This window comes from Acomys russatus, chromosome 20 (assembly GCF_903995435.1).
Source record: "Acomys russatus chromosome 20, mAcoRus1.1, whole genome shotgun sequence".
Taxonomy (NCBI): domain Eukaryota; kingdom Metazoa; phylum Chordata; class Mammalia; order Rodentia; family Muridae; genus Acomys; species Acomys russatus.
In genome coordinates this window covers 20,861,078-20,876,547 of record NC_067156.1, presented here as the reverse complement: position 1 = coordinate 20,876,547, position 15,470 = coordinate 20,861,078, and the positions used below count along the sequence as shown (strand labels likewise).

The 15,470-nt window shown below is 39.4% G+C and overlaps 1 protein-coding gene across 5 annotated transcripts in view; it reads right to left on the bottom strand.

The window, feature by feature from the left end:
- Window positions 1–15,470, bottom strand: part of Iws1 (interacts with SUPT6H, CTD assembly factor 1) — a 48,697-nt gene that overhangs the window by 19,145 nt on the left and 14,082 nt on the right. For 3 of the 5 annotated variants that reach the window (XM_051163826.1, XM_051163823.1, XM_051163822.1), the window contains exons 3-10: window positions 11,581–12,511; window positions 6,818–7,010; window positions 6,188–6,245; window positions 5,665–5,759; window positions 4,317–4,467; window positions 3,312–3,394; window positions 1,528–1,657; window positions 215–332 (exon numbers count right to left, since the gene is read on the bottom strand). In XM_051163826.1, the coding sequence (XP_051019783.1) occupies window positions 215–332; window positions 1,528–1,657; window positions 3,312–3,394; window positions 4,317–4,467; window positions 5,665–5,759; window positions 6,188–6,245; window positions 6,818–7,010; window positions 11,581–12,511 (1,759 nt within the window). The remainder of the gene's footprint in view (window positions 1–214; window positions 333–1,527; window positions 1,658–3,311; window positions 3,395–4,316; window positions 4,468–5,664; window positions 5,760–6,187; window positions 6,246–6,817; window positions 7,011–11,580; window positions 12,512–15,470) is intronic. The other 2 variants (XM_051163825.1, XM_051163824.1) reach the window with 2 other exon arrangements.

Genomic DNA, 15,470 nt, shown 5'->3' with positions numbered 1-15,470 from the left:
AGACATGTTTTTAATCACTGTAGTTAATACTGGAAAGCATATTTAAATAGACTTAAGAGCATTTTAAGCATAAGAGAAAAAAGTACCTGTAAGAATGCACTAAAATCCTTCTATTCCACTTTACTGAATCCTTTAAACAAATACTAGTAAAAATACAGCTTTTATATATGCACATCTCTATACAGGCATTAAACAAGAAGCAAACTTTACATACTGATTAATTTCCCTGCCATATCCTTGTTGGCCCTTGACTCCTTGGGGTGTTTATACAGGTACATCACTGCTCGGCCAATCCCACTATGCTTCAGGGTCTCCTGGCTCACACTAGGTAGCTGGGGAACAAAACCACATGCATGAATATTAATTACCTAGAAGCTAGAAGGCATGCTAATCTAGGCATCTTCAAGGCCTCATTCATTCACATTAGAATCGATACAAAAATCCCATTTTCAGGTTCTACAAAGACATGGAATATCATTTGTGCTGACATCAGAGGTCGAGATTTCAGTATTAGTAAAGAAAAACCTATCAATGTGAGGAAATATGAATACTTAGGAAGAAATTTAGCCCAGGCCTTGGGAACCAACAGACCTAAGCCTGACTCTAAGCACAACCATCTGCTAGCTGCATGGCCTCGGATAAAACATTTCACTTGTCTAAGTGTTTTCATCTATAAAGTGGATGCAGCATACCTCTCTTACAAGCTTTTGTGAAAGACCAATATGCCAATACATACACAGAGCACCTAGCACAGTGTTTGGCACACACAGGTTCCTTCTAAGTTTCTTCAGATGTTAAGCAGCTTGCCTAGGGTGTTCTAATCATACACAAAGAGAACCAACTAGAGATTGCAGTTCAAGCTTATAGACTGTAAATGCAGTGCACTTTGTACTTCAAGTGCCTCTCTACAATATGGTCATACTGGACTGCTCTTCCAAAAAACCATGGTTGTACTAAGAACTTTTTCCTTGAAAACTGACATCAAATTTTGAGGTTTTTCTTTATTTCTTTCTTTTAAAAAGATTTTACTTATTACATATTACATATACAATGTTCAGCCTGCATACCAGAAGAGGACATCTGATCCCATTGTAGATGGTTGTGAGCTACCATGTGGTTGCTGGGAATAGAACTCAGGACCTTGGGAAGAGCAGTCAGTGCTCTTAACCTCTGAGCCATCTCTCCAGCTCTGAAGGTTTTTCTTTTTTCTAAAAAGATTTATTATTTATTATGTATACAGTGTACTGCTTGCATGTACACCTGCATACCAGAAGAGGGTACCAATCACATTATAGATGGTTGTGAGCCACCATGTGGTTGCTGGGAATAGAACTCAGGACCTTTGGAAGAGAAGGCAATGCTCTTAACCTCTGAACTATCTCTCTTTATGATCATTTTATTAGGTATGGTCTTTTTTCCCCAAAACCCCCTTTCTAGCGTGTTTGTAAGTAAATGGTATAAAATACCAGTCTCAACTACAAAAGTCATATTAGATACTTAATAATTCACAAATTATCTTTGACTAACCTCTTGTAGAATCTTCAACAACTCCTCCCGAATTTTCAGTGCAGGCAAACTCCTATCTGGTAGAGGTGAGAGCCATTCTTTGATGGCAGACATCACACCACTGTCAATAAATGTTTCTTTAAGGTCCTGCCTGTAATAGTAATGATAATAATGATGAACACGATGATAATGTCAAGTCTATTGCCCTCTGACTTTATTTACACAGTGATGTTTCAAAAAACTGCCTTTAAAGAACTATTACTACAAGCTGGGTGTAGTGGCACACACCTTTAATCCTAGCACTCAGGAGGCAGAGGCAGGTGGATTGTTGTGAGTTCGAGGCCAGCCTGGTCTACTAAGTGAGTCCAAGACAGCCAAGGCGACACAGAGAAACCTTGTCTCAAAAAACCAAAAAAGAAAAAAGAAAAATTTATATACTACTCAACCTCAATTCTAGTTTCAAAAGCAGTATAAAAGTTAGGTTCTAGAATTGTACAGACTTGACAAAGGTAACTTGCTAAGATATGAAAATTTTACAAAACTGATTAATACTAATATTAATAATATAGACAGTAAAACTTAATGAAGTCCAATTACTACAACTAAGAAAAAAGTCAACTTATCATAATAGTTTCATAATGGGAAAATAGAGGTGTGCTATTATGACAGAAAACAAGGAAAATATAGCTTTCCTGACAGTGGGGAAAATACCTCAACCAAACACCAATATTTAAATTCTGCTTTATGTGATGGAATGAATAAACTAGGATATGTATCTATGTGAAATTTGCCAGATAGTTTTGCCTGCTGCAACAGAACAGTTTCCAGTTATCTTACTGGTGTGCTAAGGCATTTCTTCAACTACCAAAATTAGGTTGTAACTATTCAAAGACAAAACAAAGTTGCTCATGACTACAAGCAAACTAATGAAAGAATTTCCCAACAAGGACTTAAGAGCATTGCTAAAGGAACAGCAATGATTGTACAGCATGAGCTTCAAGCAATCTCCCAAGATTTGCTGTTTCCAACTACCTTAGGAAAAATGAACTTATAAGGTCTCAGTTGTCTATAAAGAATAAATGTCCAGGTTTTCTTTAATATTACCAGTTTTTGTTTGTTCTGTCTGAAAACAGCATTAAGGTTTAAGAAAATTTATGAGGGGCTGGAGAGAACTTCCAGAGGTCCTGAGTTCAATTCCCAGCAGTCACATGGTGGCTCACCAACCATCTACAACGTGATCTGATGCCCCTTTCTGGCATGTAGATGGACATGGAGATAAAGCACTCATACATAAAATAAACAAAATCTTTAAAAAAAGAAAAAATAAAAATTTATGAGCCAGATGCAGTGGCACATGCCTGTAATTCCAGCACTTGGGGAGGCAGAGGCAGGTAAGATTGAGGCCAGCCTGGTTTACAAAGTGAGTCCAGGACAGTCAAGGCCACATAGAGAAACCTTGCCTTGGGGGAAAAAAAAGCAAAAACAAAATTTAAAAAATTGTATGAGTGGGGCATGGTGGCACATGCCTTTAATCCTAGCCCTTGAGAGGAAAAGGCAGGCAGATCTCTATGAGTTCAAGGTCAACCTGTAGGTTTCAGGACAGCCAGGAGGATTACATAGAGAAACCTTGTCTCAGCCAACCAAAGATTTATGAAGAACTATAACTGAAGAAAATTTACTCATTCTTGATTTTCTATGGTGCAATAGAAGGCCATAGTTATCTAACAGTTCTAGAACAACAGTGTATGGTTTAAACATTATCTTATTAAAAGAAAAAGCATTTTCCAAGAAAACAAATTACTTACTTTTTAAGGTGCATAACCACAGTAGGCAATAAGGTTAATTTTTTCAGTGCTGGCTTTTTTTGATTATTCAATTGCCTGTCTTCCTATTCAGAAAACAAAACACCCCCCCCAATAAAATTTAAAATAAAGGAGCATTAACTCTTAATAGGCAATTATAACCATTACAATTCTGAAGCTTAAAGTAAGTTACTCAAAGAAAAGATAATTTTCCTAAAAGAAAGTATGGGCTGTTTTGCATAAAGCTAAGCTCTTTACTTGTCTAGTCAAACCTACAAAGCTGTTACACTGCTTTTTAACCATCATAACCAAGAGGTACAATGTCATTTACAGTACTGACAAGTTGTCAAGTTCTTGGAGCTCATTCAAGGAACAAAATATTGCTGAGAAGTTTTGGTTTATCTTCAAGAATTATCTTTCTATGAGTAAGAACAGTATGTCCTATTACCAAAAATACTTACTTAGGTAATTTTTTTAATTATAAAAAATACTAAATTCTTAAACATATGATAACATACCCAACGTACATTTTAACAAACAAACACAAGGTTGGTCTTCATGTAACTAAATGTCTACCTATTTCTCCCTTCACTCTTAAATTGTTTTAAATAAACCCAAGACAGATCAACAAATCCATGGAATGTTTCAGCAAGGAGCTGGTGGTCAAGCTCAGTGGTAGAGCACTTGCCTTTGACTGCCAAGTCCTAGGGTTCAATTCCAGTATTTCAAAAAAAGAAATAAAGCATCTCTACAAGTGTTTCTCAAGGATCAGAATTTGCCAAGTTAATAATTTGGAGATGCATATATATATATATATATTCTGGACAAAACAACAAATAACTTTATAGCACATTTTATGTTTGAACAGGTATCAATCAACCCTAGTAGTTAGCCAGATTGCTTCAGCAATAAACTTCCCATCTATTTTGGCAGTCTAAGGTTAAACATTTAAAGAAAAAAGATGCCATACTATCAGTTTGGTGGGAGGAAAACGAAGTGAGATGTTACCTCAGCAGCTTCATTCATCTTGACAATCATTGCACTCACAACATCATCCGCATCACTAATAAAAGTGCCCCCATCTCGATTTCGTCTGCGTTTGCCAGACATACTCTTTTTTCGTTGTAACATCATTTCAAAATCCGACAGAAAGTCCATGCTAGGCAGTTAAAACAAAACCAAGTTGTTAAACCACCCACCTTCTGAAATAACTATAATTAAGACCATCAAATTATGTAATCTTGAGTCAAAGAAGTGCTGTTGTTGTTTTGTTTTTATGAGACAGCATTTCACAAAGTAGCTCTGGCTGTCTTAGAACTCACTCTGTAGACCAGGCCGCCTTGAACTCACAGAGATCCATCTGCCTCTGCCTCCCACGTGCTGGGATTAAAGGCATGTGCCACCATGCATGTCGAATTACTGCCTTTTTTTTTTAAGCTCAAATATACCTAACTTACATCTGCAATTAGAATAGACTCTACACTTTTTATCCATCCCCCTTCTACCCCACTGATATACATTAATCACAAACAGACCTAAATATTTCACATGCAACAGTCACACCTGTCATCTATTATTAGAGTAAGAAGGAACATTTCAAGTCTTCAGTGAAGACCACACACTGTTTAAGTGTACTGCCTTTTTTGGAATAGAAAATGTTCAATTATTTGAATGTTTCTATCTTATGAACCATGACTAAAAACAAACAAACAAAAAAAGCAAAAAACAAAGCAACAACAACAACAACAAAACCCCTGCTGCTGTTTAGTAATGAAGAGCCCTACTCAACACAAAGTGACCATAGGCATGCTGAGTGCCTGACCTATACAGCTGTCCTCATATTCATCTCACTCTGCCACTCACCATGCTAATAAATTCAAAATTCTGGAAGTAGCACCCATACTGTGATGCTTAATTCTTGCACAGCATTGAAGAGAAACTACATTTTAAAAGCATAGCCTTACAACTGTGCACAGGGTTAAGTCGCTCTGCTCCCATCGCCCTTTCATTGCATCACTTTATTTTGACATGGTTCATGATTGTCTTAATGAAATTAAGACAGGTTAATTAAGAAACATTTTGATGTTGACTTTAGATTCATTTCCCCTGTTACCCAAAATGAGCCCCCCTAAATTTTTTATATTAGGTTATTTTTCAGTAGAGTTTATCTTGTAAAAAATAAATTAGGTGTGTTGTGCAATGCTATAACTTAAGACATCTGAGCACAGAGCAAATAATAGCAATTTTTTTTAAAAAGGAAACACCTCTTCCACATCTGGAAAGCTCAAGGGTCTCTACCTTCACTTTTCTTGATTTTGTTCAAATTTCTTAGAAACCAACAACAACAAAAACTCACTGCTTTCCTCTCTTTATGTTATCATCGGAATCAGAATCTTCTTCTTTTAGCTGTGTTTCGCCTTTCTCTTCCTCTAAATCTTCTTGGTTAAAACCCTAAAGGTACAGTGAGTTAGTCCAGGTATCATAACCACCTTACAGACTGTATTTTGCAAACAACTCTCGATTTTTCACATTAAATAATATATCCACAAGGGATAAAGAATACTGAATGATACTAAATGGGATATATCAAAAGCTCCCTCCTTAGCCCCTAGTATGGGGGACTTGTTTTGTTCCAGAAAAGCCCATACTGTGTGAGCACTTTTATGCCTTAGTGTCTCCTTTTGTTATACATTTGCCAATATACATTTACAGCAGGTAGGGGATACAGTTCTGCACTTTCTAAATTCTACAACCTAAAACACCTTTACTCTTTGTAAGGCTTTGTAACTATTTCCCGAAAGCGTGACAGTATTAGAGAAGTGCTGCCACAGCAACGACCCACTGTACAGTTAAAACGAACAGTCCCACTGTCTACTTACTGTAAATTCTTCTTCCTCTTCATCTCCAGATTCTCCAAATATATCTGCAATAAGATTTCTAGAAAAGAAAATATAAGAACACCCATCTGCTTTCTCACATTTACATATGTATCATTTTCACAAACAAGGTATGATTTAAGGACCGTAAACTGTGCAGACTGTAGGCATCTAGTTCAATGAGCTTTAACAAACATATACACTCATATAAACAGTGTCCTAATTTAAGAAGCCTATTTCCCCAGAAGATCCTCAGGCAGCGCTAAAACCACAGGTGATGGTGTTTTGTTTTGTTGTTTCAAACACTCTACTGACTGAGCCACATTCCCAGCCCTTTAAAATCGGCCTTCTACCACCAAAACCCAGAGGCAGTATGATCACTGACCCCAGGACCATGCATTTTACCAGCTCTTAAACGTCATGTACAAGGAGCCAAAACACACTCCTTTCATCTTCTTCAGTCAACATGATTTTAAGATCCACTCATATTATAGCATGTGCACTAACACTTCAGCACTAATATTCTAGATGCCAAAGTCAAGCAATCAGGCAGCTGAGGTTTTGCACCTCATCATGAAGTCCCGCTTTACAACTAGAAACCCTTGACAACAAAAACGCCCATGCCTCACTTACTCTTCTTCATTGCCTGATTCACTATCACTCCCAAATAGATCCTTCTCTTCATTCTTCTTTGCAGATGACTCTTCTTTCCCCACGTCATCTTCACTGTCAGATGCTACTGTCTTCTCTCTTTTGCTTGACTTCTCTGATACAACATCACTATCAGAGTCATCAGCGTCAGAGACAACTCTACTCTTCTTTGCTGCTGTTGGAAAATACAATCATTTGTGTTGTTTTGTTATGTATTTCTAAGTGTAACATGCTGTGAAGTGCCAGCAATGGGGAGAAAAAAGTCAAATAGCTAATACATTAATTCAATAAAAGAAAAAAGCTCCCAAACAACTGGTATAGCTCAGTAGTAGAGCACTTGCCCAGCAAGCATGTAGGCCCTGGAGTTCTATTCTCAGCACCAGAAAAGTATAAACAAGCACAGAGTCATTTACACATTTCCTGCTATTTTACCTAGGAAGGAGTGTCTAAATGATGAAGAAATCATCAATGTGAGTAATAATAGCCGTCTTTCCTTTTGGGGAACAGAGAAAACCAGTACACTCGGATGGGCAGAATGGGCATCCTTCCTGTGCTGTGCAGCCTTCAATCTGCACTGCAAATTCCCCATGTTCCTTCTGGTAGGATCAGACTTTTGGGTAAGAGGATGGAGTAGTGGTTGCTTCTATAAAAACCGTGACGCATAGATTTAGAATAAGAAAGTGCCCCAACAAAAAATAACGGAAAAGCTTGGAAAATCCTCAAAGGCAAGACACCACTCTGGAAAGAACAGGCAGAGACACAGAACACAAAGCAGCCAGCCAAACACAGCCTGGCTAAGCACTGGAAGGAGGGCATGACAACTCAGAAGCTACTTGCAAAGGTAAGCTAGGTGAAAGCCAGTTGTGCCCTCAGGACAATCTACAGCTTATTGGCCCCCAAATCAGGGAAGAGAAACTCATGAATCATAGGGCTATAGCCAGGCACAATCTTGAGAGAATTTACTGTTAAAGCTGGGTCACAGGAACATCCACAGGTCTGGGAGTTGCAGTTTGGCCTGCTGCCACCCGTTCACGAGGGAAGGCCCAGAGAGGCAGTGGTAGAAAGGACAGGCAGAGCCTAATAAACTAGAGTGCAGGTAGCAGGAGGCTGGATCAGGCTAGGAAGTGCATAAAAGCTAGGGAATAATTCTCATGTATGAGTTACCCCAGAGTCTGAAGCCTGAGGCCAGTGGATAGAGTAAAATCTGGACAATCTATCTGTTGTTACCTCTTCCAGAGTCCAAAACCTCTAAAATTTCAGGCGTGTACATGACAGGCACAGCTGCATCTGCTCAGCAGTGTGACTTGAGAAGCCTTAAAAATAGGAAGTTGGGATGGGTGTGGTGGCGCACGCCTTTAATTCTTTAAGGCAGAGGTAGGCAGATCTTTATGGATTTGAGGCCGGCCTGATATACAGAGTGAGTTTTAGGATAGCCAGGGCTACACAGAGATATCCTACCCTGTAATATAAACAAACAAACAAACAGAAAAAAGTAAAGTCAGTCAGTACTTAGCCAGTGCTGATTTCAGTTGCTTCCTACACACTGCCAAGCGACTTGGGATTGGGAACCTTCCCCACCAAGCTAAGACAGCTAATCCAGGTAGAATAATTTGGTGAGTCAGGGACGGTTGAGAATCTGTGCAGTCCAGAGAATGCATGTAGTATACAAAGCTGAGTGTGGCCAGTTAGAGGCTCCTGATATACCAAAACGAAAAACTGAAGACAATTCTGGTGGACATCAGACACCTGGACAAGCTGCAGAACATACATACAGCATAAACTAAGACATATTCAACTGACCATCTCCTCTGCATGGAACCAGCAATCTCTGATTTTTTTCTTTTCCTTTTTTTTCCTTTTTGTTTTGTTTTGTTTTTGAGACAGGGTTTCTCTGTAGCCTTAGCTGTCCTGGACTCCCTTTGTAGACCAAGTTGGCCTTGAACTCACAGCAATCCACCTGCCTCTGCCTCCTGAAGGCTGGCAATCTCTGATTTTTCAAGGAACATAAAGAAATTACTCCATACCTCAACTTATGTTTTTCTTTATGTATTTTCCCCTACACATTTAAGCAGGATTTTTTTTTACAGTACTTCATTTTTATTGTTTTTGTTCAAAACATTTTATTTATTATTTATTTATACAATGTTCTGCCTGCATGTACACCTGCAGGCCAGAAGAGGGCACCAGCTCTCATTATAGATGGTTGTGGGCCACCATGTGGTTGCTGGGAATTGAACTCAGGACCTTTGGAAGAATAGATGGTGCTTTTTTTCTTCTTCTTTCTGAGACAGGGTTTCTCTGTGTAGCCTTGGCTGTCCTGGACTTGCTTTGTAGACCAGGCTGGCCTTGAACTCATATCGATCCACCTGCCTCTGCCTCCTAGTGCTGGGATTAAAGGTGTGCCACCATGCTTGGCCAGCAATGGCCATCTCTCTAGCCCTGTACTTAATTTTTAATTTTGGTTACTTTCCTTAATAAATTCATTTAATTTGTTTATGAATTTTTATTACTATTCTTGGAGAATTTTTTTTTTTCTCCTTAGTTTTCACTCATATTTTTCGGTTTGTTCCCTATGTCTCTTGTCTTTCCTTGCCCCACCATCACTAGTATTCTGGCTTTACCCTATTGGCTTGTAAAAACAAAACAAAACGAAAACCATTTTTTCATTTGTCTTTTAGTTTTGGACCTTTCCACTGCTAAAGTGTGTTTTCCTTTTAAAGTTTTTTCCTAATTTTGTGTTTTTTGTCTTCCCCTCCAAAGACACCACCCACTTTCACTTACTGTGCCTTGTTTCCCTTCCTGCCTTCCTCTGCCTCACTCTGTGATTATCTCCACACTTGCCCTAGGCCATTTCTAACTTCACACACACACACTACAGCAGTGCCTTTTCCAGTCATCCGACAATGGTGTATTAGGTGCAGGGGCTAACTTTAAGCATCTTTCTAGACCTTGTGTGGTCTGATGAGGTTGCTGCCACAGCAGTTTGTCTCGCTCTCACTTACTGGTATGGGACTGAGCCTTCAAGAGCAGACTGCTCAGTAAAATGACTCCCATTCACAGACTAAGAAAACATACCCAAGCCAATAGGTATGTAAATCACCACAGAAATATAAGAAATGTGAAAAGACAAGGCCACATGACTCCTCAATTACCAAAATCAAAGGTATCAAAGCAGCTACTAAAATGTCAGACAAAAAATTCAAAGCTTTTCTGGTAAAAATGATCCTGAAAGGATACAAAGCAGTTTGATTCACGCTTCAGAGAGCTAAGTCAGAAACACACAAGGGGAAGTCCACAATACAGAAGAGAAACCTGAATGGAAAAGTCAGCAAAACAGAAGAAAAAGCCAACAAGAAAATTGAGATTTTTTTTTGGGGGGGGGGGGATTGTTAGAAACAAAAACTCAGTGAATAAAATAATATGACCTAACGTGCAGTGTTTTCTTCTGTAACAAGTGTTATTATAAAGGAATGTATTTCTTAGAAAAGACAAGTTGCAAAAAAAAGTGTTGCCTGTATAAATGGAGTCTGAGGTAGCAAAGACTAACACTGAAGAACTATGGTCTAACCAGAATCCCACCAAGCCTTCTTGTATGTGGGTCCTTAACAATCTTTAACATTTAACAAAGTGAATGACTTCTGAAGCTCAGTTCTTGTCCAAGTGGAATGTGGATTAGCAGTCACAGAGAACCACAGCTAACTATGGATATTGATAGGAGTTTTCATGGGAACATATATATTTTTTAAATATTGGCTTTTTTAGGAAAGAAAAACTAAGTCTTTTATATTGGCAATTAGTTTCAAACACACAGAAATTAATATGTGAAGGTAGAATAACTCTAAGGAACAGTATACTGGCTGTACTTGTTCAGGGGACTGAGGAGGTGGGCAGGAAGAAATTGCAAAAGAGTCCATTAGCGTGCTAGACATTTTTAGCTTACCCACCACCCTGTATGCATCTCATTTAACTGTGTTATGCTGTATAAATATTGTACATACTAGACACATGAGTCCTAGGCTATATAGTCTCTAGGCCTTAGAGGTTGCCAGTGTATGATAAGAGTTAGTAAACACACACATTCTGGGGGGAGGGAAGAACTCTAAGGAAATTAAGCCAATAATAATCAAGGAAAATGAATGTTTTCATTACACTTGAGAATATCATGCTAGGGGTTAGGATTTACCCAGCACAAGGACCTTGTCTGACCTTACCTCCAAAAAATAAAGCAATTAGAATATCATGTTGAAAACCAGATCTAACATTAACTGTAGAGACTCAAAACCAGTCAAAGTTCTGAGAATAAATGACTACTGAGACATTTGTATCACTCCCTCTAAGCTTCAGAAAATAACATGGCAGGAAAGAGCCAGAGGAAGAGGGGAGGTAGTGGGAACTAATAACTTCAAAGCAGGATTTATACTCAGATAATGGTTGATAGGGAAATGAGAAATATTTTCTTCAGTAGTGGAGCCACTGGTAAGGTACAGACTTCTGTAAAGTAAACCTAATAAAACTCATTTGGTTACAAAACCAAAATACATTCATTAAAAAAAAGTATGAGGGAAGTAGTGGGAATGGGACAAGACAGAATAACAAGGAATGGTTAAAATACATTATGCACTTATGAGAAAAGGCCATGATGACATTTCAATTAATATATGCTAATAAAACATAACAAAAAGGGACCCAATATTTCAGCTATAATTTAGGCAATAAGAAAGGCTATAGCCCATGTAACTCCTTACATGCTTTTTCTTCATCTTCACTATCAGAAAGCACCGCAGCCTTTCGCTTTGCTACTTTCTCCTCATCCTCATCTTCATCACTGTCCATTTTTTGCCTTTTGGGTTCTTCCTCCTCGCTGTCAGAGCTGTGGAGTCTTTTTCTGTCTGTGTGGCCATCCGACTCTCTCTGTGTTTCTGAATCTTCCCTCTTATGCTCCCCATCACTGTCATCTGACTCTGGCTTTGATTTGTGTCTGGAGGCACCCTCGGCTTCAGAATCACTAGCAGGTCCTTTCTGAGGCCCCTCGCTTTCCGAATCACTGACTCGGGGTTTGGGGAGCTCCTCACTTTCCGAGTCACTGGCCTGAGGCCTTGGGGGATCCTCACTTTCTGAGTCACTGACTCGGGGTTTGGGGAGCTCTTCACTTTCTGAGTCACTGGCCTGGGGTCTCGGAGGATCCTCACTTTCCGAGTCACTGACTCGGGGTTTGGGGAGCTCCTCACTTTCTGAGTCGCTGATCCGAGGTTTGGGGAGCTCTTCACTTTCTGAGTCACTGATCCGAGGTTTAAGAGGCTCCTCATTTTCTGAGTCACTGGCCTGGGGCCTTGGGGGATCTTCGCTGTCAGACTCGCTGACCTGAGGTGGCAGAGTGTCCTCGGCTTCAGAGTCACTGGCTGCATGCTTTCTAATCTCTTCCTTTTCAGAGTCACTTGCATGCCCATTAAGAAGCTCTTCATTGTCAGAGTCGCTCCCATGTTGGTTGACATCTTCATTGTCAGAGTCACTGGCAGGAGACTCTGCATGTTCCTCGGATTCAGAGTCACTGTCCTTTGGCCTGTGGAGCTCCTCACTTTCAGAGTCACTGGCATTAAGATTGGAGGGCTCATCATTCTCAGAGTCTGTTCCATTATGTCTCTTGGTCAAGCCATCTTCTCGATCACTAGTTTCATTCTGAAAAAGTTAGAAAAAATTAGTAATGTCAAAAAAAAGTAGTGAACCCTTAAAATTTTCAGCAATCGTTTAAATGTAGAAATATGTGCATACTGAAAGACTTTTCATAAAGAAGGAACATCACTTTCAATTAAGACCAGTCTGTGCAATGAACTGTCACAGTTGGTCCCCAAAGAGAAGTATAATCAAATCTATATAGCAAACTCCTAGGTATAGGGATCTCTGTTTTTAAAAACATGGCCTTAGTTATTCATATAATTCTTGTTACCCAAAGAAATATAAGCTAACATATGATGAAGTTTTCCACAAAGGTATAATCCCAAGTTTTATAAAACTGTCATTATTTTAAGGGGAAAAAAGCTTTAATATAAAGCTTTAGCTGGGTGCACACTTTTAATCCCAGCATTCAGGAGGCAGAAGCAGGCAGATCTTTGTGAGTTTGTGGGCAGTCTGGTCTACAAAGCGAGTCGAGGCAGCCAGAGCTACTACACAGAGAAACTCTGTTTCAAAAAAATAAAAATAAATAATTAATTAAAAATGTATGTATACATATACATAAAAACTTTAATCATTCAAATAGTAGCTACTATTTTCTTTTTCTTTCTTTTTCTTCTTCTTTTTTTATTTTATTATTTTTTTTAACTTACTCTGTAGACCAGACATCAGCCTGCCTCTGCCTTAAGTGCATGCACTGCCGGGCGTGGAGGCACATGCCTTTAATCCCAGCACTTGGGAAGCAGAGGCAGGCAGATCACTGTGAGTATGAGGCCAGCCTGGTCTACAAAGAGAGTTTAGGACAGCCAAGGCTACACAGAGAAACCCTGTCTCAAAAAAGGTTATTAAAAAAAAAAAAAAAAAGCATGCATCACCACTGCCTGGCAGTAGTTACTATTTTTCACACCTATTAAAAGCCAACATTATGCTTGTTTTCTGTTGGTTCACTTTCTCTTCATAACAGTACTTCTCACGCAAGAAAACAGACTTCTACTTAAATAGTGGTTGTGGTGCTCACCTATAATGCCAGCATTCAGGAAGCCTACAGGAGGGACCAGAGTTTGACACCAGCCTAGGCTATAAAGTAAGAGACCCTGTGTTGAGAGAGGGGGAGTGATGGGAAGAGGGGGAAAGAGGGAGGGGAAGAGGGGAAAAGGGGGAAAGAGAGTGTGTGAGTGTGATATTAAAGTGGTAGAGAATGAAAAGGAAAGGTAGAAAAACGAGTATGAGGAGTGATAACTAATACTAAAGGTCTTTTGAAACAGTCATATGAAACCTACTACAGTAGACACTTTTAAAAATACATATATGGAACTACCATAATAACATGACAATACCCTAAACAAATGAAAAACTCAGTACTAAGAGGGTACCTCTTTTTGAGTTGCTGGCTAACATAACCCTAGAAAAATCCTCTCCAACATTATAGGCTATTGTCAATGCTGTCGGTTACCCTCTAGAACATGATGGTGAGACCCTATTGCTGAAGACCCACATACTGCAACCATAGAACACGTCTGTTGGTACTCAACTGGATGTTCCTCCCTTCCTGCTCGCTTTCACAATGATGAAAGGTGCTGTGGCTGCTATCAGAGGAGAAAAGTAAGCATCAGTCTCACTTAGCTGTGAACTCTGCTAGCTACAATAACAACCTGCCTGCAGGATATGCCCGCTGGTGTACTAGTGGCACAAACGCTATAGGAGTAACCAACTACTATTTCCTTTTAAAAAAAACTTTACTTAAGGCCTGCTCCATGAGATAGAATACATACCTTATACTGTCAACAAGACCAAGAGACTGTGGCTAGGTAAGTTATGGACTTAGGTTAGGAAAACCTACTACTATCATTCTAATAAATGGACATAGCAATAAAATGATTCCTAACGACTATTGTATACCTGTACATCAATGCATATCACTCAACCCTTCTAGTAATACATGAAAAATAACAGAGACCCACAACTGGTCAATGGGTACAGAATAAAAGAATCTGGAATGCTCAGCCCTAAATGGGATGTCTCCCGATCGTACCTCTCCCCTCAAGACTTAGGGATCTATGGAGAAGAGGAAATAGAAAGATTTGTAGAAGTGGCGAATGACTCCAAGGAAACTTTTCCAGACACAACAGGGTAGATGCACATATGAACTCACAACAATTTTGAAAGTATACACAAGACTTACAAAAGCTCTACCCAGACAAAATCCTAGCAGGAAGCAGGGGAAGTAGGTCTAAATCCCACTGAAGAGCTGAGGAGCTACTGGCATTTGATAGCTCCTGGAAGAAAGCAAGTCTGTTGTCTTTAATAAACACCTGGTATATTGATCACACTCCAGAGGAGGTCCCATATCCAGTAGTGGTCAAGTGAGGTAGTTTGAATGAAAATGTTCCCCATGGGCTCACAGGAAATAGCACTATTAGAAGGTCTGGCCTTGTTAAGAATAAGTGTGGCTTAATTGGAGAAAGTATGTCACTGGCGGTGGGTTTTGAGATTTTAGATGCTCAAGCCAGGCCCAGTGTCACTTTCTCTTTCTGCTGCCTGTGGATCCAGATGTAAAACTCTCAATTACCTCTCCAGCACCATGTCTGCCTGCACACTGCCACGCTTTCCAATGTGACAATAATGGGCTAAACGTCTGAACTGTAAGCCAGTCCCAATTATGTGTTTTCCTTTGTATAAGAGTTGCCATTGTCATGTATCTCCTCACAGCAATAGAACTCCTAACTAAGACATCAGCCAAAAAATTGGACTCAATGGATTTAAGAGACAGAGAACATGAAATTGGGTGGGTAAGAGGGTGGGGGAAGATCTGGGAGGAACTGCAAGAGGGACATTAACGTGATCAAAATATACTATAGGAAATTCTCAAGTCATTAAGAAAAAAAAAAAGCAAAGAGAAAAGAAATGCTCAGGTAGTGACAGGTAGGCATGTATTTGTAACTAGGGAACAGAGGCTTAGTTGTAA